Below are 26,492 nucleotides of genomic sequence, written 5' to 3'. Positions count from 1 at the left end.
GAGGGGGGAGTTAAAGGAGTGGCGGGGAGGGGGAGAGGCTGGCGGAGGGAAAAGCCGGAGCTGGAGCGCGCGGCGGAGCGGGCGGCGGAGCCCGCAGCCCACGCCCCCCACGCCGCCCTCACCTCGCGCACCTCCCGCCCGCCCCGCCGCCGCCGCCGCCGCCGCCGCCGCGCCCCGCCGCCCCGCCCCGGCCGCCCGCGCGGCCCCCCGCCCCCCCTTTGTCCCCGCCGCCCCCCGCCGCGTCTCCCCCGCCGGCCCCCGGGCCGCCCGAGCGGCTGGAACCTTCCGCTCTCGGATCCAGAAAGGCCCTCGCCCTCGCCGCCCGGAGGAGCCCGGCCCCCGTGGCTCCCGCAGCCGCCGCCTCCTCCCCCAGCCCGGAGCGCCGCCGCGGCTCCCGGCGGGTCTGGAGAGAATAGTAATAACCTTGAAGGCTCCGCACTTTGCGAAGTGGGCTGAGTTGGCCGTCGCGACTACCTGTGTCGAGTGGGAGGGGCAGAGCCGCAGGCTCCCCATTGCAGGGGGGGAGAGAAACTGAGGCTCGGGGAGGCCCCGTGACTTGCCCAAGGTCACACGGGGAGTCTGGGGTAAAGGCGGAAACCCAACCCAGGTCGCTCAACTCCTCCTCCTGGGGTCGTTGTTTTTGTTTTTTTTTTTTTTGGTCCCGGGCTCCTGGGCCCTCTCCTGTTACCTGGGATTGGGTGGAAGGCGAGGGTTTAAGGGGGTAAACTCGGGCCCTTCTTGGACGGCTGTGGGGAGAAGCGGGGCTGGGGGAGGGAAGGCAGTACCTTTCCCCAAACCCACATTCAGCCGGAAGGGCTGTTTCCAATTATCCTGGGGGAAGGGAGGAGGGTTTGCCTTTTTGGGTGTAAGAACCCTCCCTCGCTTTCAGCATCTCTGGGCAGAGGTGACATTCCTCTCCCCTCTGCCGTCACAGGCCCCCAGTCCCTTCCCTCTGATGGTGAGGTCCCAAAGCAGATCCCCCGCTGACAGTCTCTTCAGAGCCCCCTTCTCAGTGTCTGGCGAGGGAGGGGGTGGGGCGGAGGCACTGCCTGAAATAACATACTCTCCCCCCCCCCCAACCCCCAACCAAGCGGATGGATGGAGAAGCGGGACCAGGGACAGCTGCCCAATGGAAGGCTCCCGCCCTTGTCCCGCATGTATCCGAAATACGGAATGTGACGCCTGTGGTTTCTCGGGAGGCACCTTTACTCTTTCGTATGTGTCCTTGACTCTGGCCACTCAGTCGCCTGCCTCCTGGGGGAGTCCAGGGGAGAGGCGGGTGCTCCTGCTCCCCTTCCCCCAGAGCTGAGTAATGGTCCCTCTGCTGCCGGATGGTGGTAAACAGTGTCGAGCGCGAGTGAGCGGGTGTCTTGTCTGTCACCGTCTGCACAGTCTCACGCAGTCACACCCAACAGTCTGACACACCGCTCCTGCCACTCCTGCTCAGCCACCGCTCACCCTGACCCCTGCCGCCCCCACCTTGGGACCGAGATTTCAAACAGGTTCCCCCCCCTTCAGTTTACCGAGTTGCCTAGCAACTGGCCAGTCAATGGCATGAAGCCCCACCCCCACTCCCTTGACTTCACACCGAGCCCCGCAGCCCCATTGGCTCCCGCCTAGTCCCACCTCTCAACCCCGGTGTCGGTGTCGGGAAGGAGCCGCCAGCCCCCACCGCTGCTGGACAAGGGGGCCCACCTGTACCCCACCCGGCCCCATCCCCAGCATTTGCCTCCCCCCAAAGACACGAAGACTCTGGTACCATATAAAACCTTTTTATATCAACTCGCCCCCACCTTCCTCTGTCCCTCCCTGTCCCTGCCCGTCCCGGTGAGCGTCAGCGACCCCGGTGTCCTGGCCCCCCCCACACCACCAGAGCTGAAGCTGACTTTCAAAGCGGACGTGGCGCATGGAAAGCAGAGGAAGGTCCCCCCGCTGCTCCCCTTCGTCCTCACTGTCCGTGGGCTCCGGAAACACACGCTGACCCGACGCGGTGGCCAGCAATGGCAGGCTGGGGTGCAGGCTGCAGGGAGAGACAGGCAGGGCCTGTCAGCATCCTGAGAGAGGATGCCTGTTCCCTCGGCACCCCCGTCCCTCCCCAACCCGAGCCCCAAGATCTGTGGCATTAACCGACGACCTCACTCCGTTGGTGCAGTCCTTCTGGGGCAGAAAACTCAGCACTGGCTCCGGCTTCCCCTCGCGTCCGGCCCCACTGGTGTCCCACACGGACACCACCCCGTTGGTGCTTCCGCTCACTAAGAACTGCCCAGTCCTGGGGAGAAGAGAAGCCTGTTGACACGGAGTCATCACCCCCAGGGGCAGGAACCCCTCACGGCCAGGGGCTGGGACCTACGGCTGGGCTCTGACATCCCGGGGGCACTGGGACGCTGGGCAGGAAGGACTCGGTCACTCACGGGTCCAGATCGAAGTAGACGCGCTGATTGGTGGTCACCTCTCGACTCAGGGACCACAGTGGATGACCGGGCTGCCGGAGATCCCAGCACAGAAGCTCAGCATCCTGAAGACACAGACCAGGGGCCTGGAGTCCATTCCCCCTCCCGCACGAGACGTCCCCGCTCGTCCCCCGCTTGGGGACGTCCCCGTCCCCAAGGTTTGCAGACACTCCCTTAGCTTGGCTTAGTTTTTTCCCACGTCCGACCCCAACACGTCACAGACTGCATCCCCACTGCTGCCTTCTGTGCGCCCTCTTTGCGATCTCAGGACGTGACCCCTACCTTGCGGGCTCCTGAGAAGAAGCGGTTGCCATCGGGGTGAAAGCAAAGGTGAGTGACGCCTCCTTGGTGTCCTCCCAGCAAGGCAAGAGGGGAGCCGTCGTCACAGGCATACAGACCCAGGGAACGGCCGTAGGAGCCACAGGCATAGAGCGGCTGGGCTGGGCTGAAGGCTATGCAGGAGATGATGCCACTCTGGCCCTGCTTTTTTGCTAGAAAGGGACGGAACAAAGTTGGGGACGGGGCAAGGACACCGGACATTAACCGGGCTGATCAGGGGTGCATCTCTGTCTCTTGTTCCACGTGCAGGGAACCAGGGCCTCCCCTGTCCCGTCTGCCTCAAGCAGGCTAACGATCCCTGATGCTCCCCAGATCCTTCTATCCCCGCAAAGGACCTAAATTCTTTTTCAAGACTTATTTCTTCCTTCTCAAATCTGTTTCTCCTCGAAGGGATGGAAACCTAAAGGCTTATAGGAAAATGAAATCCACCTCACTTCCGATTTCCCAGAGAGACCAAGATTTTAGAGATCAAGAGGCACACGGCCGACAGGGCACGGGCTCAGGAGTGAACCAGGTTGACCTTGGGAGAGTTTCGCCTCCTCCCTGAATCTGTTTTCTCCTCTGCCCCCCGAGTATGACCTGCCTCCCTGGGCTGTACTGAAGACGACGTGACGGGCCCGGTCCCCCGGCTCACACGAGGCCCCTCTGCACGTGGCAGTGTCCTCCCCCTTCCTCCTCTCCTGGGAGGCACAGATGCTCACCAAACGTGGCTCGGACCTCGCAGTCACGGCCAGGCCGGGCCGTGGAAAAGACACGCACGGTCCTGTTGAAGCCACAGAAGAGCTGGGAGCCGTCCGGGGAGAAGCAGAGCGAGTGGGCTGCCGTCAGCTCGTCCTAAAGGCAGGAAAGCCGTGCAAACAGCCTCAGGTGGCCCCCGGGAAGGAGCTGGGCGAGGACGAGCCCTGGGACGGGCGGGGAGGCCCCTACCAGGTGGTTGTAGGCACGGAAGGAAGCCCGGAGCTGTCCGGTGAACGCATCCCAGATGTGAATGGGGTTCTCCCGGCTGCTGCTGGCCACGCTGAGAGAGACACGGACACTGAGGCCCCGGTGCTGTCGAAGGAAGGGGAGGAAGCCAACTGGCCGGCCCTCTCAGCCCGCATCGAAGGGTACAGCAGCCTTCCCTCCTCCCGAGCCCCCTGCCAGTCCCTCGCTCGCTCTCCGTAGAGGATCCCCTTGAAACTTATGGGTGGGGGGAGGGACGCTGAGAGGGGAAGGCGGAGGGGAGGCAAAGGACATCACTTACTAGGAGGTGTCTGGCTCAGTTGAAGACATCAGCGAATACCAGCAGTAATCGTAGATGGTGTCACCTTCCACCATTCGAAGGACGGGGGCCTGGACAGAGATGCAGGAACGCCTGGGTCACTGGCAGGAAAAGGAGGCAGACTCGTGCTACAGAAGCTTTATGCCAAAGGGGGACTGTCTGTCGGCACTTAACCGGGGGGAGAAGGCAGATGGTGTCGATACGAAGAACAGAATCCTGATCTCAACAGTCAAGGATCAGCTCAGACTGTCGTGTCGGATTTGGGCCACCAAATGCCATACAGACTTCTTCTTTTGCTTTTTAAACACTTAAGAAGAAACAAGCCTGGTGGCTCAGTTGGTTGAGCCTGCATCTGACTTCAGCTCAGGTCATGATTTCACAGCTCATGAGTTCGAGCCCCACATCAGGCCCTCTGCTGTCAGAGGGGAGCCCGCTTTGGAGCCTCTGTCCCCCTCTCTCTCTGCCCCTCCCCTGCTTGTGATGTCTGTCTCTCTCAAAAAATTCTTAAACTTTATTTTTTAAATTTTTTTTTTTGAGAGAGGGCATGAGCGAGGGGGCAGACAGAGAGGGAGAGAGGGAGGGAGAGAGAGAGAGAGGGAGAGAGAGAGAAAGAGGGAGAGAGAGAGAGAGAGACAGAAGGAGAGAGAGAGAGAAGCAGGTCTTATGCTCACCCAAAATGGAGCTCAAACTCACAAGCCGTGAGATCATGACTCAAGCCGAAGTCTGATGCTTAACCAACTGAGCCACCCAGGTGCCCCAAAATACATAAACTTAAAGCAAAAAAGGAAGGAAAAAACAAAAGAGAAAAGAGAAAAGTAAAGAAAAGAAACAAAAACTACAAACCATTGATACCAATATTTACCAAGCACCTACTAGATGCCGTTAGATCCTTTAAAAAATCGTATTAAACAGTTCAAACATGCAAAGAAGTAGACTTAAAACTTCCTGTGACTCCTCCACCCAGCTTAAAAAAGGAAAATACAAGGCAGTTAAAACTTCTTCCCAAGGACACCCTCCCTCAGAGGTATTCGTGCATTTCTTTAGAAATGTATTCATACGAGAAACACCCAGACGACGTCGTCTACCGTGGTCTTGCGTGGCCTTTATCTTTAATACCGAAGGCACCAGACCTTTTGCATCCCTTTGTGACTGGGGGATTTCACCGCAGTGACACGCTTAGCTCTAACTCAGGCACCTTCACCGCCGGGCAGCACCCCACACACTATCCTTCTCTGCTGACAGTCACCCACGTTTTTCCATATGTTGGGTGGAGGGCTTTGAACATTCTGGTACGCGTGTGGGAGGGCCTCTCCGCAGCTTCTGCCAGATGACCGGGCTCTATGGCACCCACTCTGCCAACTCTGCCGATCGGGGTCACCCGTTGGCCCAGAGGGATCATCCGGATTCACTCTCCCATTGCCGCTGTGCGGCGTGCAAGGGAGTGCCCGTGGCCCCTTGGTGCGGCCAGACCTCCAAGTTTTTGCCAATAAAAGGCTGTGCTGGCGCCTGGGGGGCTCAGTCGGTTGAGCGTCCGACTTCGGCTCAGGTCACGATCTCACGGTTCGTGAGTTCGAGCCCGGCGTCGGGCTCTGCGCTGACAGCTCGGAGCCTGGAGCCTGCCTCGGGTTCTCTGCCTCCCTCTCTCTCTGCCCCTCCCCTCCCCTGCTCGTGCTGTCTCTTTCTCTCTCAAATACAAAATAAGCATTAAAAAAACCTTATTTTTAAAGGCTGTGAAGCAGAACTTCACTGGACTACGAAGTTGCCTTTCCCCCATGACCACTAGGGTCAGACGTTCACCTACGTTCAGTATCCGCTTAAGCACACCTCTTCGTAAGTTCTGCTCACTTTTCCAAGTTACTGGCTTCTCCTTACTGATCGGAAGGGAGTCTTTCAATCGTCTGGGTAACAGCCCTTTGTCAGTTATTTGCTGGCCCTCGGCGCGACGTCACGCACCCATGCCCTCAGCCCCCGCTCCGAACACACACGTCAGGCCGCCTGGCACAACGCTCCGCTCACACATCCCACGGACACCTCACGCTCGGCTTGTCTGTGACAGACCCGGCTTCCGCCTCCTTCAAACCTACTCCCCCCCCTCCCCCCCCACCCGGGGCTCCACATCCAAGTGTGGAAGCCGCAAATCTGAGCGGCAGCCTTGACCACTCCTACCCCTCACCCACTTTCCACTCCTGGTCCAGCCCGCGCAAAACCAAGTAGCGGCCGGCGATCCAAAATCTTGCCGGGTCCGCCGCCCCGGGGTCTCTCGAACGTGTCCACACCCTTTCGTTCCCACCAAAGCCACCGCCTTCCTGCCAGCATTTGTGCGAGTCTGCATGTTCTCCGGGCCTCCCCGCACCGCCGCACCCCAGCCTGCCCGCCCGTTCTCCACGCTGCAGCCACGAGCGGGCCACGGAGACCTCATCGGGCTGGAATCCGGCCCCGCGTCACTCTCCTGCTTAAAACGTCCAGTGACTCCGGGTAACCCTCAGTACGAGACCCGATCTCCTTACCAGGTGTTGGCCCCTACCCACCTCTCATGGCGCACCCCTCCGTACTCACCCCTTTAGAATCTCCACATCCCGGTGGGACTCCCAGCTCCCAGAAGGTGCCAACGTACCGTACTCCCGATCTACAGGCTTTCACACACGCCAGCATCCAGGTCTGGAATGTTCCTCCTTCGCTCTCCTCAACAATTCCTCCTGGCTGAATGCCGATCACGCTTCCGGTCTCTTGGAGGCGTCTTCCCCTGCGAAGCCTCCCCTAACCCCTCTTGCGGAGCAAGGAGCCCCGCTCCGTGTTCCTACAGCCCTCTGCCCCTCGCCCTGCGTCGTACCCATCTGAGGAGGCAACAGTCACACCTGTCCGGCTCACCACGTTTTCCCCAACACCTAGCGTATCATCGGCAGTCAGAAAGAAATGTTCTGATGAGCGAAGACAGAAGACGGTTCCAGTAACATGAGGCCCCCAATAGTGACCTGACTTAAAGCAGGGACAGTGGAGTAGGGAGAAGCAGATGGAACCGAGAGATAAGGGGACTCGATGCGGGGCCGGGGGGAAGGGTCAGGGAAAATGAAAGGATGAGACCAGCCTTCTGGTGTGGATACCTGACGTCACCACGACGGTAGAAAGACTTGGGGTGCACAGGACAGCCATGAGGTGCCCATGTCCTTGGTGAATGAGGGAGAACCAAACGGCACAAGCCTCAAAGGAAAAGTTTTTACAAGAGAGAGCGCAAGTGTCTGGATGCAGCATTTGGGGGATGAGGACAGCCCCCCTCCAAACCTGAGATATGCAGGTTCCCCTGGGTAGGGCTATAGGGAGCGAAAGCCTCGGGCAAGGGCCCCAGGGCAGGGACAGAACTCAGGACTGAGGCTGGGGAGTTAGGGATAGGAGTTCCAGAAAGCTCCGTGAAAAGGCACAGAAGGGAGGAGAGGAATTAAGAAAGCATGCTGGGAAGAAGAAACAGGTGCATGGAGGGAGGGGCGCCTGGGTAGCTCAGTTGGTTAAATGTCCCGTTTCGGCTAAGGTCATGATCTCACAGTTCGTGGTTCAAGCCCCGCATCTGAGCTGTCAGCGCAGAGCCTGGAGCCTGCTCGGATTCTGTGTCTCCCTCTCTCTCTGCCCCTCCCCTGCTCGCACTCCGTCTCTCAAAAATAAATAAACACTAAAAAAAAAAAAAAAAAAAAAAAAAAGAAACGAGTGTATGACAATACTCAAAAGTGACCTCCTCCCATTTCCCCACCTACACTAACTGTATCCATTTCCAAATCCTAAACTTGCAGACACATGAAGTGTAATCATCTGATGCGTGCACTTGTGATACAACTCGTACACTCACACGGCTAACAGCAGTTTAAAAAAAAAAAAAAGAGCTTTTGAAAACAGACTGGGTACCTGTCTACAAGATGTAGAACAAATATTGATACTTTTGACCTAGAGTATTTCTTACTCATCAAACTTCTCTTAGGAAAAGAATCTCCGTCAAAACACATGAAGATGTTCACTGAATAATTTAGGATACAAAAATCCTGGAAACAACCCAAATGCCCAAAGCAGGGGAATAGGTATGAAAATCATCAATCGCGGGCACTCGGTGTAGTCTCATACACCATTAAATACGGTAACTATGGAGACCGAAGCACCACGGAAATCACTTAGGAGCCGACTGTTAACAAAACAAAAAAGCAGCGTACAAAACCAGCTACTGTAGGAACACAACCACATAAAAAGCCTCCGTACTGTACAGGCCGAAAGAAGAGGGGATAATTTAAAGGCTGAATTTTGTACAGTGGTGGCTAATGATGCCTTTTCTCTTTCACCATTCCCGTTTTTCCTAAACGAATGGTGCAATAAATTCTCACCCTGCCGCGCTTCCAGAAGCTCTTCTAACGACCCCTGCTCCTGAGCTCTTTCGGGACGGCCCACCATGCCCACCCGGCCCCCGAGACAACACCTGCAAGAACGGGGCCTGGAGCGCCCTGCATGTCGCACAGAGATCGCCAACAGGGGCGGCCTCTGCCTGTTAGGTGAGCGACCAAGCCGTCCCCGGGACTGGGCCCCCATCTTCGAGGCGGCCGTCACCACTTTCTCTCAGTCCCCATCTTCAAGGCGGCCGTCGCCACTTTCTCTCGTTCTCCTCCTCCCCAGGGCACACCTCAGGGACAGGAGGGGGCGGGGTGAGTGTCAACCTTGCTCACGGTAGCCATTTCCAAATCTTTTCGCTTCCCCAAACTCCAGCTTCTCCGCATTTAAAAAATATATATTTATTTATTTTGTGTATGTGACAGAGACAGAGAGAGAGAGAGAGAGAGACAGAATCCCAAGCAGGTCCCATGCTGTCAGCTCAGAGCTTGACTCCAGGCTCCATCCCATGAACCACTAGATAGTGACCCGAGCCGAAATCAAGAGTCAGATGCTTAACCAACTGTGCCACCCAGGCACTGCCTTAAGCTCTTTTTTTAAGATTTTACTTTTATTTGAGAGAGAGAGAGAGAGAGAGAGAGAGAGCGCGCGCGCATGCGCGCGCACAGGGGAGAGGGGAGGGATGGGAGAGAGAGGAAGGGAAAGTGGGAGGAGAGAGAGACAGAGAGAGACAGAGAGAGAGAGAGGGGGGGGGTCTTAGGCAGGCTCCAAGCTCAGCACGGAGCCGGACTTGGGGCTCAATCCCATGACCCTGGGATCACGACCTGAGCCAAAATCGAGACTCACACACTCAGCCGACTGAGCCACCCAGGTGCACCTTAAGATTTTATTTTTAAGTGATCTCAACGCCCAATGTGGGGCTCGAGCTCACAACCCCGAGATCAAGGCTCACCACGCTCTACTGAGCCAGCCAGGAGCCCCAGCCGTACTCCTTGCCACCACACCGGCCCCCCACCTTTCTGTCACTCTCTCTGATTCACTGCCTCGCTCCCCGCAGATGCTCCTGTCGCCGCACCATCTCTGGCCACCGTCTCCCACCTGGCCAGGTAACTTGCTCTCTTTCCACCACGACAATTATTCTGCTTCATCAAAAACACATTTACGATCCACCTCCTTGTCCGCTTTCCATTCGAGTCCGCCGCCGCCCGGATGCCCCTGCAGACGCTCTCAAGACACCCGCCTTTCTCGGCCGGCAAACCCCAGACACACCAGCCTCCTCTGCCGCGCTTGACCCAGCTCACACCCGCCACCGGTGTTCACCGAATACAGAAAAGGCGCTGGTTCGTACACGGCCCGCTAATTCTTTTGCTGCTCCCGACGGCTGTGTGGGGTGGGTGCTGTTGCTGTCATCCTCGTGTCACACACAGGAAAAACAGGCTCGATTCGCTTGCTGGGAAGCGACGCACAAGGAAGTTAACGGATCTCACCTTAAACGGACGGCAACAAATTCCTAGAGGGCGCTGAGCACAGAACAGCGACGTTACCGCATTCCTCGCCGGTTTGGATCTTCGACTCGCCGGGACCAGTCATCCCCGCCTCCTGCTCTCTCCCCACAGACCCCCTTCCTTCAGCAGGTCAGCTCCCTCTCTGCTTCCCTGAGAAGCCAAGAGAGGAGACCCACAAACCCTCCGACCCCCAAACGGCTGCCTCTCTTCCTACCTCGAGAGAGCGTTCCCCACCGAACCAAGTCCTCTGATGGGCTCCGGATCCTGTCCTCGGCCAGCCTCTCAGGGACCTGTTACCCGCCTCTCCCCTTCAGCATCCATTCCTCCGTGTCTACGGGGTTATTCCTGACGCTGCAGAAGCACCCCGCGAACCCTTCTTTGGCCCCACGTTCCCTCTGGCCGCCATTCCGTTTCTCGACACCCTTCCGCAAGAAAACTTTCCAGAGAACCGTCTGTACCTCCTCTACCCACGCTACCTGGGCTTCTGCCTCCATTGCTTTTCTCAAAGCGCTCCCGCTAAGGCCACTAACGCCTTCCGCCACTCTCTGCGTCTCGCCCTCGGCGGCATCGGACCTGACCCTGCCTCGGCCTCTGCCATCCGTCCTGCACGCCACCCCCATCTGCTCGAGCGCTCCGGGCTCTGTGTGAGCCTCCTCCCCCTCCAGCCACACGGTCCTGACACTGAATCGTTCACAAGAGGCCAGATCCCGCCCACGTGCTCCTCCACTTCCCAAAGTACATCCCAGCCCCGCCTTCTCCCCTGGCTTCACGGTTCACACAGACCTAAAAACGCTTCACTTGTCTGAGGCCTCCTCCTATCTGTTTCCTCCTCTGAGTAAATCGTACCACTGTCCCCCCGGGGCTGCGAGAACCCGGACGTCGCCAGTGATCGCCTCCTTCCCTGTACCGTCCACGTCCTACAAAATACGCTTCAAGCCCATCCACACCTCTCCACGTCTCCTGCCACCGCCTGGCCCCAGCCACCACCGTCTCTCACCTGGACCGTGATAAACTCATCCTGATGGATCCCCCCGATTTCACTCTTGCTCACCACCATCCGCTCTCTAAACTTTGGCCTTCCCTTCACTCTTCTGTGTGTGTGTGTGTGTGTGTGTTTAACATTTATTCATGCTTGAGAGAGAGACAGAGAGAGAGCAGAAAAGAAGCACAGAGCCCAATGCAGGGCTTGAACTCACGAACCGTGAGATCTTCACCTGGGCTGAATGAAGCCAGACGCTTAACGGACTGAGCCACCCAGGCGCCCCACACTCTTCTGTCTTAAAACTCTCCCCTGGCTTCCCAGATAAACCCCAAATGGCCTACCCACCAGATCCAACCCGATATGGGTTGTGGAATCCGTCCTCACCACACTCTCCCCCTCACTGGCCTCAGTCCAGGCACACTGGCCTACTTCCCGTTCCTGGAACACACAAAGCTCCCTCTTAGCCCTGGGCCTCTGTAAAATCATTGCCTCTTCCCGGGACGTTCTTCACATAACTGACCCCATCACCCTTCACGTCTCAACTCAACCGTCTCCTGCTCAGAGCTCCTTCCTGACCAGTTTATCTCAAGTGGTCTCCTCTAGGGGCACCTGGCTGGCTCGCTTCAACATCTTGATCTCGGCCCAGATCATGATCTCACAGTTCATGAGTTTGAGCCCGCGGTCGGGATCTGCACCGACGGTGCGGAGCCCGCTTGGGCTTCTTCTCTCCTTCTCCCAGCCCCTCCTCCACTTGTGCACGCTCGTGCTCGAGCTCTCTCTAAATAAACTTAAAATACATAAGTAAGTAAAGTGGCGTCCTCTCGTTACTTCCTCCTCGTTCTATTTATTTCCTTCACACCACTTGCTAACCTTTATAACGAACTTCCTCGTTTGTCAGTTTCCACGTCTGTTGTCTGTCTCCCACACAAGACAGCAAACCAACTCTTCTGTCTCCTTCAGCACTTTATGCCGGCACCAAATAGGGTAACTGACACATTGGCAGTCGCTCGATAATTACCTATAAGTCAACTAAATACCGCCACGACAAACCCACCGTTCTTTGATGGAAAACACACATTCACGAGTAAAGAACGGGCAAACACCGCCTTAAATATCTCCGCGTCCAGGGTAGAACGTGCTACCTGTGAACGTTCGTGAAGAAACGTTCTGTTTGCGGTCAGGAAACACGTGGGCTCAACTTTCTCCAGCCATGCGCAGGGCTGACCCGTGCAGCGTCCGGTGACGGGACAGAGGCAGCCCCTACCCTTACCATTTCTGCATATTCCAGCTGTTCCCCCTCATTGTACAGCTCTGGGGGCAGGTTATAAATACGCAGGATGTTATCAGCACTGTTGGTCAAGATGCAGGAACCATCAGGGGCCCTAGAAATAGGAAAGAGTTAGAAAGCTGGGCAGGGCTCTATTTTCCAAGTGCCAGGCTCCCCCTGGGGGTAGGTAAGCACCCCAAGACCCTGAGAAAAGTGGAAGACACATATTTCTAGGTGAAACGTAAGCTCAGTCCAAGAGGAACTTTTACTTTCTTCCCAACTCCCCCCTCGATGGGCTCTTCCCCAAGGTAACTGGAGACCTTTTTATGGTAAAAATCCTGGGCACGGTTATCCCCCCGCCCCATTACCCTTAACTTACCACTTACAGCCCTTCAAGAAGTTCTCGGGCTGGGTGCTGAACTCGGACCAGGAACCACTGAGAAATCGAGGTAGCTGGGAGAAGCTATAGCTCCAGGGGCTGGAAGGAAGATGGGGAGACAACAAGGCAAGGAGGAAAGGGGCCTGGTGAAGTGGGCCCCAAGACCCGCGAAGAAGCACACCTCTCACGCTCCCCATCTCCCCGGATCTCTGCGTCCACGCCATCACCACTTACCTGAATCCCTCATCCGCGGGAGGAGCTTCCTCAGACACGCCTGCTGTGGGCTCTCCGGGCCCCAGCTCCGGCCTGTCCGTCTCTTCTGCAGGAGGGCTCACGTCCTCAGAAAGTTCTGGCTCCTCGACTGGAGGGCTCGGCTCCCTAGGAGTACCGAACCCCGTTTCCGGGGGGGCGGAGATAGAAGCTGAGCCTCCCTCTCCCGTCTCCTGGGAACCAGCTGAACCGGCCTTGGGATCTGGGGACAAGCGGGGCGGCTCGTCCCCATCGGCCGGCGGTGGTATCGGTTCAGGGTCCGGGTCTTTATCCGTCAGGGAAGCTTGAGGAGAGAGGCGGGCCGGGGCGGGGGCCGGGTCCGGGTCCGGGGCTAACACGGGCGCCTCCGGCGCGTTCATGCTGCCGAGGACGCGCGGCCACACTGGCCTCGGCCGGGCAACCCTCGCCCCGCCGCAGAGTTCGCAAGGCTCCGGACGCCGAACTGGAGCGCCTACCTGCGCCTGCCTCCTTCCTCCGGGAGGGGGCGGAAGACCCCGGGAAGGCGAGGCGGACACAGGGACACCAAGGTGGCAAGCTCGGCGTTCCTCGACCCGCTCGGTCCCTAAGAGCCACGCGCTCTCGCGGGATTTGGCCGCACCTTTCAATTGGACCTCCGCCTCCCGATCGGATTTCGCGGGCGACCCGGGAGAGGGGCGGGGCAAGCACGTAACAGGTCACGAGGGTTTACCGTACCCATCACGCCCTGGGGCTCCCGGTGGCTGCTGGGTGTTGTAGTCCGAAAGCTTCCGCCTCTGTTTGAAGGGCTTGAGCTCCCCCTGCCGTCTCCCTCCGTCACTCTTAAAGCACCTACTCCCCCTCACCTGCAAGAGGGCGCTAGCGCTATACTTGATTTTGATCCTTTTGCTTCTCATTCGCCAAATTCCTCACACTTCCGTCCCTTTTCATTCATTCAGTCAGTATTTATTATTGAGCTCTTCCTTGCGACCCAGTACTGTACCAGGCACTGAGAAATACAACAATGAGTAAGAGAGCAGCACAAGGGTTCTGCCCTCCCTAAAAGGCTGATGTTGCTGTGTATTTAAGGCAAGGAACACATCTTTGCAGAGAGCGGCAAGGGCTGTGAAGGAAATTAAACAAGATGGTGTGATACAGGGTATCTGAAGGAATACGTTGGATTGGGATATTAAGGAAGTCCTTCCTAAAAAGGTGGCATCTTAGCCGATGAGAAGAAACTATCCAGCTATCTGGGAGAGGGATGACAAGCGTCTTTCTTTCTTCCACCTTCATATTTGACACAGTGGCGGGAGTCTTCCAAAATGGTTTCCACCGATTCTGCCCTCCCAGTTCTGGCTGGTCGAACTTCCCCACCCCAGTGTCAAGTAGCTGCAGCACCAGCACGACGAGAATCCTGTCTCACTCCCACCGCCCCCCGGCGAACTGCTTGCCCTTACTTGTCATGGCGACTGTCCAGCTTTGTGCCAGGAGCCTCGCGGGGGTTGCTGGGATTGGGATTTTCCCCTCCCATGTGCTCTGTCTGGCGCTAAAAGTTTTGAGCTTCTCAAAAGTCCAGAGCCACCATCCTAGGCGCAGGTAGCTGCTGGGCTCCGGGGTCCTCTGGCGTCCGGCCTCGGAGCGTGCTTCCCAGGACGGTGACACGCTCCCCTGAGGTTCGGGTAAGCTCCTGACTGAGCCAGATGAGTCCTCTCTGAGTCACCGGCTCTTGGCTCCGTGTATTTTCAGCTTGGGAGAATTGTGGGGTCTGGGGATGGGGCACTGGGGACTTAGCGATTTGGGGGAATGGACGCTTGGTTGACGGCACCGACATAGGAATGCAATGTTGGGAGGCCTCGGTGTGGATGATGGGGATGTTAGGACCAGCCGAACTCAGAGCTGAACAGGAGAGTGGGACCTTCAGCCGGCCTAAAGGGCTCTTCCCCCACCCCACCCCCATCCCAGGGCTGGGTGTGGGGAACCCTGAAACAGGACGCACAAAGCATCAGGATATGAGACGCTCGGATCTCGGAATTTGGTTGGGGGACCCGTGATCCGAGATTTTAGGGCCCACAGCATCCTGGTGGAACCTCGGGCTCCGTTCCCAAATGATTATTCGGGGGATGATCCGGGAAGCCCAAGCTGCTCAGGTCCCATAACTTCCGGACCTTTGTCCTTCCTGGAGTGATCTTTCCAACCGGTCCCCGGCTCCGCTAGATGGAGCAAATCCAATTAGACTGTCAGTTGTGGAACTGGGAAGTGCTCAACGAGAGGCTTGCCCGCGAAGCCCGGGAGGACTGTCCGGGCCGGAGAGGCCCACGAGCCCTGTTATTGTTTGGCTCTGCATTTACATTTTGCCACTTACAGGAGCGCTTCCGGTTTCTTTTTCCGGAGCAGCTCACTGTGCACCCGATGAGAGGGCGTAGAGAGAAAATGTCATTCCGACAGGCTCCTCTGACTTGCGGAGGGAGGCTACCAGCCCCCTCCTCTACTTTTTTTGTGTCCTTCCCGAGCTACTTAGCAGCCGCTTTGGGGAGGGAAGGGGTATTTGTTTTGATGCAAACCTCAGTCCCTCCCCCTCTTTGAATGGTGTGCTCCACCCCGTTGCCTGCCATCTGGACGGACGCTACCATTGCGTGCGACGGGGTTTTAAAAAGCGTGCCGAGGGCAAGCCCTGGGTATTTTCGAGAACGGGTACGTTTGAGAATTAAATGGTGAAAGCGGGCGACGATGGGCCGTCCGTCTGTGGCGGAGACACGGTTTCTCCGGCATCCGGCTGCAGCCCAGCCATTCCGATTTCGGACGCAGAGCGAACGTCGCGGGGGCGGAAGGGGCGGGCCTGGAGGGGGCGGGGCCCGCCGAGCCGAGGGGGCGGGGGGCCGGCCTCCCGCCTGTCAGTCACTTGGGGCGCGGTGTTTCCAGCCTGCGCTCGCGGTCCGCGCACCTGCTGCGTCCTGGACACCGCGCGCGGTGCTTGCGTGCTGCTTGTTCCGAAATTGGGGTAGCGTTTCCGCCGACTGCAATTAGACGAGTCGTGGCAACTAACCACCGCGTAAAGCCCGTCAAAATACACATTGTCATCGCCCCGGAGAAGGTGGACGTGCCTCTCTTCCTAGTCGATCTCTGACCCTCATCTTTGGGTTCTGTCACCAGTTTTGCCCTTTGGAGAACGTCCTGTAAATGGAATCACACAGTATGTGCTCCTTTGTGTAGGCTTCTCGCCTGCAGCGTAATGCCTGTGACATTCACCCGTGTGACATTCCTGCGTGTATCAGTCTTGTATCAATGCTTTGCTGCTTTGTATGTAGCCTACTCCATTGGATGAATAAACGATGGATTGTTTATCCATTCTTCTTATGATGACCTTTTGAGATGTTTCCCGTTTGGGGCTATTCTTAATAAAGCTGCTTTTAACATTCTTGTACAATTTTTTTTTTTTTTTTTTTGGACGACTACTTAGGAGTGGAACTGCTAGGTAAGAGAGGAGATGTAAACTTGCAAATTCCTATATTTCAAAGCGGTTGTCCCGTTTTGCATTCCCACCAGCAAGATCTGTCCTTCCTCACATGTGTGTGGTTTGTCAGTCTTCCTCATATTGTGTACATCGTTGTGGTGTTAATTTGCAGTCCTCTGCACTATGATCCATTTCCACCTGCTTACTGGCCATTCCTACGTCTTAAGGGAAGTGACTCTTTAGATCTTTCCCCCCATTTCTTTAAGTTGGTGTATGTGCTTTTTAAAAATTGTGTTCAGTTGCAGGCAGTTCTTTATATATCCTGGATAGGAGTCTTTTGTCAAGTGTTTTCTCCTGTGTTTGACCTGTTGCTTGCCTGTTTGTTGAAGAGGAGCAGCAGAAGATTCTTTTTATCTTTCAAATATTTTCTGTGACCTGTTTAGAAAAACCTTTGCTTGACCCCAAGGTCATGAGATACTCTAGGATATTTTTCTCTAGAACCTTTAGGGTTTTAGGCTTTATACTTAGGTCTATGAGCCGTAATTAATTGACTAATTTTAAAATAATTTTTATCATGATGGGACATACGGGTCAAGGTTTTGTTTTTATTTTTGGTTTTTCCTATATGGGTGTACAGTTCTTCTAGCTCCTAACAGCCTTCCTTTCCCCATTAAATTGCTTTTAATTGGAGTGTTTGGCCCATTTAAATGTAATGCGATTATTGTAAAATTTGGGTTTAAGTTGGCCATCTTAATGCTATTTTCTATTCTATCTCTCCTTTGTTCTTCTCTAACTTTGAGGAAGAAACAATACCAATCTAACACAAACTCTTTCAGAATAAAGAAGAGGTAACATTTCCAAACTAATTTTATGATAATCCTCAGAATCCTGATACCAAAACCAGACAGGGACATTGCAAGAAAAGAACATTTAGACCCATATTCCTGCTAGCACATATATATGCAAAAATGTGACAAATTTTAGCAAATCAAATCTGATAGTATATAAAAATGATAAAACATCCTGACCAAGTGGAGTTTATCTCTAGACTGCAATGATGATTAACATTCAAAAAATCGATCGGTGTCATTTGCCACATTAATGGATTGAAGGATAAAAATCCTATGATGATTTCAACAGCTGCATAAAAAACACTTGACATTATGCAATACCTTTTCATGATAGAAAAGCCAACCCCCCCAGCAAACCAGAAAAAGGAAAACTTAAGTCTGTTCAAAGGCACCTCCAATCGAGTTACCATCAATACATAATAGTGAGAGACCGAATGCTTGTCCTCTAAGACCAGGAAATAGAAAAGGATTGGACTCTCACCCCTTCAACATTGTACCGAAGGTGTTAGCCAGGCTAATAGAAAATTCATTGAAAAACTATCATGAAGGGCACTGCCTGGCTGGCTCAGTCGCTAAAGCATGCAATTCTTGGCCTCAGGGTTGTAAGATCGAGCCCCACGTTGGGTGTAGAGATTACTTAAACAATAAAATCCTTAAAAAATTTTTTTTAACGTTTATTTATTTTTGAGACAGACAGAGACAGAGCATGAACAGGGGAGGGGCAGAGAGAGAGAGGGAGACACAGAATCTGAAACAGGCTCCAGGCTCTGAGCAGTCAGCACAGAACCCGACGCGGGGCTCGAACTCATGGACCGTGAGATCATGACCTGAGCCGAAGTCGGATGCTTAACCGACCGAGCCACCCAGGCGCCCCTAAAATCTTAAAAAAAGCAAAGCTACCATGACTGATAAATGATTATAGCAAGGTCACAGGTTTTAAAGGTAATATACATAAACTGTATTTTTATATAATAGCAACCATTGAATCTGAAGTCAGAAAATGAATTGTAAAAACAATGCCACTTATAGTAACATCCGAAACATGGCATCCTGGGGATAAATTGAACAAAAAAGGGACGAGAGTTCTATATTAAAAACTACGAAATATTGCTGAGAGAATTTACGGAAGTTGTAGATAACAGAGTACCATATTCATGGATGGAACACTCAATAGTGTTGAGAGGTCAAAAATGATTTAATTCAATCCCACTAAAAATCCTAGCAGGTTCATTTGTAGAAATTGATAAGCTGACTCCGAAATGAAAGTGTAGTACAAAGTTGGAAGTCTTAAACTACCTGACCTCAAGATTCCTATAAAGCTACAGTCGGACGACAACCACGAACAGACTAGAGCCCAGGAAAAGACACATGAGTGTGGTCAAATGGTCCTCTACAAAGGCCCCAAAATGAATCCGTGGGGAAAGGAAAGTCTGAATAAATGGTGCTGTACGACTGTTAGAAGGAAATATGGCAAAGTATCTTGGGCTTGATAGGGCTGGGTCACAAGCTTGTATCAATTTGTCCAATTTTGCTATCTAAATGGTAAAATTATGCATTTCGACTTATGTAGATTTTTTACCTCAGAAACATTGGTGGGCTTCTGGGGAGCAGCTAGACATACGTTTGTGAAATTGTCCAGAGTATTATGTCATTTCCTTCTTTAGCTTTGTTTTAGAAAAATACACAACACTTATATTCCCACCAAATAAGTACACCAAATAATTATAACAATATTTTGTCTTATCTGAGTCCGTATGTTAATTACACATGTATGACTACCATCTTTTTTTAATTTTTTTTTATTTTTTGGAGACCGCGCAAGCAGGGGAGGGGCAGAGAGAAAAGGGCAGAGGAATCCGAAGCGGGCTCTGCGCTGAGAGCAGAGAGCCCGATGTGGGGCTTGAACTCACAAACCGAGATCGTGACCTGGGCCAAAGTCAGTCGCTCAACCAACTGAGCCACCGGGGCACCCCCTTTTTTTCTTCATTAATCAAGCTAGAACCCTTTGACAGTACCCCCCCTCCCATAAGCATACATATCCCCCTTTCTCTGAAACCATTACTATCCTATCAAAATGATCAGAGCTCACCAGTAGGTTATTAGTAGTTAAACTTGGGGGGAGTCAAAAGATACACTCGGATTTTCAACAGCACAGGGGGTTGGTACCCCTAACCCCCACCCACCCTTGTTCAAGGGTCAACTGTAGTCTTTGTATTTTTAATTTACATGAACTACGTATATTTTCCTGTGTTTGACTCTTCCCCGCCTCCCGCCCTGCAAATTGTATTTTTTTAATCCACAGGTTTCTGAGCTATATCCAGTTACACATATACCAATAAATTCAATTTCCTTAAATTGCTGTAGTAAATTTCTCTTGTGAGGATACCACTGTCATTTAGCCACTCCCTGCTGACAGACAGTAACATTGTCTCTTATCACCTGCCATCTGGGAACCATACTGACGAACATTTTTGCGCTAGCCTCCTGGTACAAAGTATTAAGGTGTTCCGTTTTGCCAGATGCTGCCCTGACTACTTTCCAGAACCCTCTTTCTTTTTTTCTTCCCCCCCCCCCCCAATCAAATAGCTTTCAGCCAAAACAAATGTTTTTGGCACAAGGCTCTGGATGAAGCCCCCGGGGGTGGGGGGGGACATAATTATTTAGAGCTTGGAGGTGGCTGTGGACAGCCCAGGTTCAAATCCCTGGCCCTGAGCCCGGGTGAGTGACTTAATTACTTTAACCTCGGGTTCCCTCGGCTGATGACACCTACCTTATAGGCTTCTTGAGAGGATTAATGAGATGAGCCAGCGAAAGCAGTGGGCCCCTGTGGGGAGGGCCTGCCCTTGGAGCCCCAGCTGAGTTTCTGGCCTTCCCGCCAGGGATATCATTGTCAAGTGCTGCCTCCCCAGCCATTCGGAAAGTCTGGTTCCGCTTCTGACAGTTTCATTTAATGGCCCTTGAGGCTCTTCTCCGTGGGGAGTACCTGCTCTGAAAAGGTTTCCTAGTGATCGTGCATTTTCGAGAGAGAGAAACATTGAGAATTTAGTTGCTGCCCAGGACCAAGAGAGGGAGACCTCTGTCCGTGGGGCTGTGTCCCTCCCAGCGGGACTGAGTCTCGGACTTAACCATTGCCACACAGCCCGTTGTGGCACATTTTGGGCTCTTCCTACGCGCCAGGCACTTTTCTCAGCTCCTTACATCATCCGTAATAAGTAAGGTGCAGTTTTAGAGCAAAGGACACTTAAGGCTCCGAGAGGTTAAGTTACCCTAACCCTAACCCTCACCTCCCCAAATCCTGCGAATATTAGGTGGTGCGCCTGGGATGCAGGCCTAGCCTCTCCGGCTCCCGAGCCCGTGATCTGTCTGCTACAGCTGCTCTATGTTCCCTGGTCCTGGGGACTTTTCACTAAACACACAAAAACTCACTGCCTGTATGCAGGGAAGCCAAAAGGCTAGCCTGTTAAGACAGGTAAAGTCACCCAGCAAATGTAACAGTGCAATTTCAACCCTTCTGACTTCTGAGCCCCCTCGCCGTTCTCTCGAGCTCCCTTCCATAAAATCTCAAAGTTCTTTTGATCACTGATGGAGGAGGGGTCCTGGTCCGGCCCCACAAATTAAATGTTTGGGATCACTCCCCGCTGGGGCCCTCTCTTGCTTCCTTCCACGCACGTGCGTAGCCAATACCCCCGTCAGCCAGCGTTAGCCGCCGTGACAAGTAGCCCTTTGCCAACCTCTTAATCCAAGGACTTTTGTCAGCCCAAGTCTGCACCTCCAGCCTTAACCGATTACAAAAGAGGGCTCTGCAGAGTCGTCTGTGACGAAGTAAGCATCTTACTCCTAGACGTTTGAACGGTCGTTTTTAATAAAAGCTCATTCATTCGCCTGTGTGTCGGGCACGCAGTTCACTTCACCTCTCGCTGGGACTCGGGCTTCCTCGCCTGTCAGGTGACCGAGACAAATGAGACGAGGCGCTTGAAAGGATTTCACAAACCGAACCCACAAGAAAGCGCGCCCTGGATCCCACGCAGGTGGAGGCGAATGTTAAGGGAGATAATAATGGAAAAAGCTGCTTGGGACGAGGGTGGGGGGTGATAGTTTGTCAGGGACCTACGAGACAGCAGCAAAAAAGCAATGAACCTGGACCCACGCAGCTGGTGTGTTTTCTCGCAAAGCTTATAAACTTGGAGTCAGGGAAGGTGTCACGAGATGGTGGCAAGTGCCCCGGCCCGGACTGGGACCACCCCTCTGAACTCGCCTGCCCCTTGGACCACTCACAGCCCGCTTGCTCATGGCTTGGGCATGACGATTCACTTACAGTTAGAGAGCCCAACCAGATGCAAGGCATCTGGCATTACCTACATTACTGAGGTGAGCACAACAGATAACGTGGCTGCACTGAGGAAGTTTCTAGTCCCCCAGAGGCAACAGCCGAAAGGAATAAGAAAAGATGTCTGATGGCATACCACACTGGAATTAGAGTCAGATGACAGAGTTTGGCTGGTGGTTCTTTGACAGGACACCTGTCAAACGTTCTTGAACCTCACAGTTCGTGAGTTCGAGCCCCGCGTCGGGCTCTGTGCTGACAGCTCAGAACTTGGAGCCTGCTTTGGATTCTGTGTCCTTCTCTCTCTGCCCCTCCCCTGCTCACGCTCTGTCCCCCTCTCCTTCAACAATAAATAAACATTTAAAAAAAAAACAAAGAAAGAAGAAGGCTTTGTGATGAAGGGATCTGGCGGGGAATGTCAGGGGTCCATGGAGGGATCGTCCCCCAGGTGGAGGGAGTGGCTGACAGTCACTTCATCCTTCTTACCAGGAAAGAGAGCAGAAGTAGGGTACCCTTCCACGAAGGCTCGTGGGTTCAGTGGTGGGAAGGTTGGAATTCCCTCTCTGGGTACTTTTGTGTCTGGAGGACATGTGCGAGGGGCTGGCAAAGGGTCGGGCAGGGGCGGCCCTGTTCCCGGGAAGACGGGGGACCCCGGGGTTGGGTGTGTCTCAGGCCGGACCCTCGTTCCCTCCACAGCGGCCGCACTGTCCTCCCAGGAGCCACAATGCAGGAGCCGCCGTTGGAACTCACCATCGAGCCCCCTCTGAGCCAGGAGACATTTTCAGAATTGTGGAACCTGTAAGTGGGGGGTGGGGCGGGCTCCCTGCCAGCCCCCCAGGACCCCCCAGTCCTGCCCACCCGCCCCATTCCCCAGCCCCCCGGTGGAGCCTCTGTAGAAAACAAACCCCAGCACTGACGTTCTGCTCTTCTCTTTCAGACTTCCCGAAAACAATGTTCTGGTAAGGACTGGAGGTGGGGGGTTGCTGGGGGGGACACTATGGGGACAGGGGCCGGAGACCTGGCCCTCTGACTCCTGCCTCTCCCCCCTGCAGTCTTCCGAGCTGTCCTCGGCGATGAATGAGCTGCCGCTCTCGGAAGATGTCGCAAACTGGCTGGATGAAGCGCCAGATGATGCTTCCGGAATGTCAGCGGTTCCGGCACCAGCAGCCCCTGCGCCAGCCACCCCTGCGCCAGCCATCTCCTGGCCCCTGTCATCCTTTGTCCCTTCGCAGAAGACCTACCCGGGCGCCTATGGTTTCCATTTAGGGTTCCTGCAGTCGGGGACAGCCAAGTCTGTTACTTGCACGGTCAGTGGCCCTGAGGGGCCGGTTTCCAGGCCGTAGCCCCCCTGGCTTTCTCTGTTCAGAACTTCGGGATTCCTCCTCTCTTACCTTCTTGTCAGTCTTCCTACATCTCACCTGTTTAGTTTGGCCCGTGACCTTTGGCCTTGCCCCTGTCCCAAAGTTGACATTTCCCCTTTGACCTTGGGCTTCCATCACCCGTCCTGTTCCAGTCAGCCTCGCTCACGGGCCGTGGAACTTTTCTTTTTTCCTCCACTCCCTCCTTTCTTGGCTTTTGTAAGTGAGCTTCTGGGATAAAGGCCCCCAACCCCGCCATCCGGAGCCACCTTTCCCCCACGGCTTCCAGTTGGTGTGTAAGTGGTGCATGTGACCCCCCCCCCCCCCGCCCCGGGCACTCGTCCCCTGACCTGTCCATCCCTTCTCCTTCCCTCACAGTACTCCCCTCCCCTCAACAAGCTGTTTTGCCAGCTGGCGAAGACCTGCCCGGTGCAGCTGTGGGTCCGATCGCCGCCCCCACCGGGAACCTGTGTCCGCGCCATGGCCATTTATAAGAAGTCAGAGTTCATGACAGAGGTCGTGAGGCGCTGTCCCCACCACGAGCGCTGCCCTGACAGTAGCGATGGTGAGCCGTCGGGGGCTACAGATGGGGCAGGGCCTGCTGCTAGGGTCCCCCGGCCCCTGATTCCTCCCCGATCGCTCTCAGGTCTGGCGCCTCCCCAGCATCTCATCCGAGTGGAAGGAAACTTGCATGCCAAGTACCTGGACGACAGAAACACTTTCCGACATAGCGTCGTGGTGCCCTACGAGCCGCCCGAGGTCTGCTTTGGCGTCTGGGGTCTCGGGGGGGCGGGGGGGTTGTCAGCGGCCGTCCAGGTGGGAGATGGGGGGGGGGGGCTTTCTCCTTCTTATGCAACCTCCCCACGGCCGCGTGCGGTGTGCACCGCCAGCCGGGTGATCCCCAATCCACGGTTGAGGAAACCAGCCTACACACTGCAGGCCTGCCTGGCGCTGGGTGGCCTCACTCGGCCCGATCGTCTCTCCCAGGTCGGCTCTGACTGTACCACCATCCACTACAATTTCATGTGTAACAGTTCCTGCATGGGGGGCATGAACCGGAGGCCCATCATCACCATCATCACCCTGGAAGACTCCAAGTAGGGACCCGCACGCCACCCTGCCCCAGGCCACTCTCTCCCGTGCTACCGCCCGTCCCTCCCGCTCGTTCCCATCCCTGCCTGTGGAATCTCCTCTGCTGTCCCCCACCCTCCGCCTCCAAGTTTTCTTTTCTCTGGCTTTGGGACCTTCTCTTACCTGGCTTCTCGATACTCCTTAGGCTTTTAGGCTCCGCATAGGATGAAGGAAGTGGGGAGTAAGGGGGGCCCCATCTCCCTCACTGCCTCCAGCTTCTGTCTTCTTACGTGGGTAGTGGGAAGCTGCTGGGACGGAACAGCTTCGAGGTACGAGTTTGTGCCTGTCCTGGGAGAGACCGGCGCACGGAGGAGGAAAATTTCCGCAAGAAGGGGGAGCCTTGCCCTGAGCCGCCCCCTGGGAGCACTAAACGAGGTAAGCGGGCAGGACAAGAGGAGGCAGGGAGGGTGCAGTTCGGCTCAAAATTTACTCTTCTCTCGCCGTTCCTCACCTCTTTCCCAGCGCTGCCCCCCAGCACCAGCTCTACTCCCCCACAAAAGAAGAAGCCACTGGATGGAGAATATTTCACCCTTCAGGTAATCAAGGGCGGGATGCTTAACCCATTGAGCCACCCAGGTGCCCCGATTCCTTTGAAGTTAATATTACTGGGTTGAAGATTTGTTTTCAAAATGTGGTTTTCTGCTGGACTGCTTTGCCTGCAATTAGGGCGTTTGCCAGTAGGGGGCGGTGGTGCCTCAAGACAATGGCTCAAGGCTGTGCCTAACTTCAGATCTCCAGTCACAAGGTGCGTTAAGTGGTACTGTAATACTTCTTTATCCCCCTCCTCCCCTGCCGCAGATCCGTGGGCGTGAACGCTTCGAGATGTTCCGAGAGCTGAATGAGGCCTTGGAGCTGAAGGATGCCCAGAGTGGGAAGGAGCCAGGCGGAAGCAGGGCTCACTCCAGGTGAGTGACCTGGGCCCTCTCCCAGCCCCGCTCCCCTGCCTTCCTGCCGCGAAAGGCCACAGGACTCCATTCTAATCCCACTTTCAAGGCAAAAAGGAACTGGTGCCCTGACCAGGTGGGACCTGCCCTGCTCAGTCATCCTTCAGTCTTCCCCCAGTTGTATCCTGCACCCCCTTTCGTGCCTCTTGGTCATTTCCAGCAACCCCTAGCTCAGAGCTGGGGTCCCAAATAGAGGCCTGATAACCATGTGGGAGTATGAGACACCGCAGGGTTGAGACAGTCTCCCAGCCCTGCCGACCACCAGCAGGTCTGCGTGGCTTCGCGACTCCCTTTATTGGGCTCAGTTTCCTTGTTTGTCAGACGGGGTGGGGAAAGACGACGACACGACCCAGAAGTACCCCGGGTGCTCAGTAAACACATCCGCGGGTGGTGGTGACCATTTCAGCTTAAATTCCCCTGCTCCTGCCTGGGGCCCTTCAGAACCTGGATCTGAGACACTCCTCCCACTCACTGACGTCATCTCTTTCCCTGCCCCTTGTCTCGCCAACAGCCACCTGAAGGCTAAGAAGGGGCAGTCTACCTCCCGCCATAAAAAGCCAATGTTCAAGAGAGAGGGGCTCGACTCAGACTGATGTCCTTCCGCTTCCGGTCCCCCCCCCCCCCCGCCCCCTCACCCTTGTCCTCCTTCCCTGGCATTTTTGGGACTTGGGAGCTTGAACACACAAGCTTGGTCTGTTGCCCTGCTTGGTACAGGTATGCCTCAGAAACACCATGAATTTTTCCACTTACCTTAGCCTAAGGCTCTGCTAACAAAGTTGGCCCACGTAGTTGGTTAGTAGGGGGAGGTGGGACCTTCCAACCGAGTTTTTTAAGATGTTTTACTATGAGGAACCGCGAGGGAGGTAGGAGAATGTTCCTGCCTATAAAGAGCGTTCTAGAACCAATCATACGCTGGGCCACGAGCCCAGTTCTCTACCATTTTAACCAGCTATTGAATTTGTCCTGATTTTATTGTCCATTTTTATGAAATGCTAATAACCATACCTACCTCACGGTGTTTGTTGTGAGGGTTAATGAAATGATATATGTCTTGCCCCCAAACAGTTTTTTTATTACACGATGTCTGAGACTTGGTGCCTTCACGGGTGCTGATTCCCTAACGTCCCTGTTGGCGGATGGGATGATCAAGTTCCTACGACCGGGACAGCTGGTCAGGGGTCCCCTCCTTGCTGGCCCGGCCGAATCCTGTCTCCCCTTTCGCCGAACCTCACTTCCTAAAAGGAAGTCTGACTCTGTCCTACACCCGCGAGGGATCCGATCCCTGGTGTAGGGTCTGTATCTACCAAGGTCTGTTCCCTGCCCCCGACTCCTCAGGATCAATTTCTTTTGCACTCTTTGAGGCACATCTGCGTATTTCCCCACACCCTTCCCCCTCTCCCCTTTTTATATCCCCTTTTTATATCGGTTTCTTATTTTACAATAAAATTTTGCTAACACCTGTGTGTCTGAGGGGCGGGTGCCCGTGGAGGCTGCGTGGGGCCTGCCATGCCGCAGGGGCGAGTCAGGAGGTGATGTTGGGAGGCAGCCACCTGAGTGTCCGGGGAGTGGGGGCTGGGGGTGGGGGGAAGGGGGGTGCCACGCCGGGGTTCCGGGAGGAGAACAAAAGCTGGAGACTGGGTCAGTCTGCGGGCTGCATGACAACAAG

At 54.9% G+C, this 26,492-nt stretch overlaps 2 protein-coding genes across 2 annotated transcripts; one reads left to right on the top strand and one right to left on the bottom strand.

Moving 5' to 3' along the window:
- Nucleotides 1-1,773: 1,773 nt before the first annotated feature.
- WRAP53 (WD repeat containing antisense to TP53) lies at nucleotides 1,774-13,495 on the bottom strand. Its single transcript, XM_042966153.1, has 10 exons — nucleotides 12,777-13,495; nucleotides 12,543-12,641; nucleotides 12,167-12,278; nucleotides 4,033-4,121; nucleotides 3,717-3,807; nucleotides 3,491-3,623; nucleotides 2,733-2,941; nucleotides 2,412-2,515; nucleotides 2,135-2,269; nucleotides 1,774-2,020 (listed from the first exon to the last, which is right to left on the bottom strand). Exons 1-10 carry the CDS (start codon nucleotides 13,169-13,171, stop codon nucleotides 1,774-1,776), a joined length of 1,614 nt encoding a protein of 537 aa, XP_042822087.1. The 5' UTR covers nucleotides 13,172-13,495.
- Nucleotides 13,496-14,325: 830 nt separating this feature from the next.
- TP53 (tumor protein p53) lies at nucleotides 14,326-26,283 on the top strand. The gene is made up of 11 exons (XM_042966154.1): nucleotides 14,326-14,446; nucleotides 22,090-22,191; nucleotides 22,331-22,352; nucleotides 22,446-22,700; nucleotides 23,130-23,316; nucleotides 23,398-23,510; nucleotides 23,739-23,848; nucleotides 24,121-24,257; nucleotides 24,345-24,418; nucleotides 24,681-24,787; nucleotides 25,338-26,283. The coding sequence occupies exons 2-11, from the start codon at nucleotides 22,118-22,120 to the stop codon at nucleotides 25,417-25,419; spliced, it is 1,161 nt and encodes a 386-aa protein (XP_042822088.1). The 5' UTR covers nucleotides 14,326-14,446; nucleotides 22,090-22,117; the 3' UTR covers nucleotides 25,420-26,283.
- Nucleotides 26,284-26,492: the final 209 nt, after the last annotated feature.

Source organism: Panthera tigris, chromosome E1 (assembly GCF_018350195.1).
Source record: "Panthera tigris isolate Pti1 chromosome E1, P.tigris_Pti1_mat1.1, whole genome shotgun sequence".
Taxonomy (NCBI): Eukaryota; Metazoa; Chordata; class Mammalia; order Carnivora; family Felidae; genus Panthera; species Panthera tigris.
The sequence above is the reverse complement of the archived record's forward strand: the minus strand, read 5'-3'. Positions and strand labels throughout refer to the sequence as shown.